This window comes from Cystoisospora suis, assembly GCF_002600585.1.
Source record: "Cystoisospora suis strain Wien I chromosome Unknown contig_5519, whole genome shotgun sequence".
Taxonomy (NCBI): Eukaryota; Apicomplexa; class Conoidasida; order Eucoccidiorida; family Sarcocystidae; genus Cystoisospora; species Cystoisospora suis.
In genome coordinates, this window is record NW_027158309.1 from 1 (window position 1) to 350 (window position 350).

Genomic DNA, 350 nt, shown 5'->3' on the forward strand with positions numbered 1-350 from the left:
GAATCGCGGTATTCGTCAAAGCTGGTAGCCTTTCTTCTAAGATTCATCAAAAAAACCTCTGTCCCCTGTCGGTAGCTTGTAAAGGTCGGCCACTCGAGATGAAGAAGAAGCAACACTGCAAACATTCTCGACGTGCTGTTGTGCATAAGCACTTTCAGACATAACCGCTCCTTCACATGGGGAGAGAAAAGTGCTTCGAAGCCTGACAAGAAAAAAGCAATACTGACAGACAACGTTCTCTTGTGGGAGACATCACTTCGCTGGAGGGGAGCGGTACAGGCGACGTCATCATCCTCGACCTTTCTCCACAGCAATGCATCCACATGGCGAACGGTATTCGGTGGTCAATC

At 48.9% G+C, this 350-nt stretch overlaps 1 protein-coding gene across 1 annotated transcript in view; it reads right to left on the minus strand.

Annotated features, from left to right (window-relative positions):
* Position 1: 1 nt before the first annotated feature.
* Positions 2-350, minus strand: part of CSUI_009296 (uncharacterized protein) — a 3,130-nt gene continuing 2,781 nt past the window's right edge. Inside the window, exon 3 of the mRNA XM_068069412.1 lies at positions 2-202. Within this exon, the coding sequence (XP_067918612.1) occupies positions 37-202 (166 nt within the window). The 3' untranslated portion in view covers positions 2-36. The remainder of the gene's footprint in view (positions 203-350) is intronic.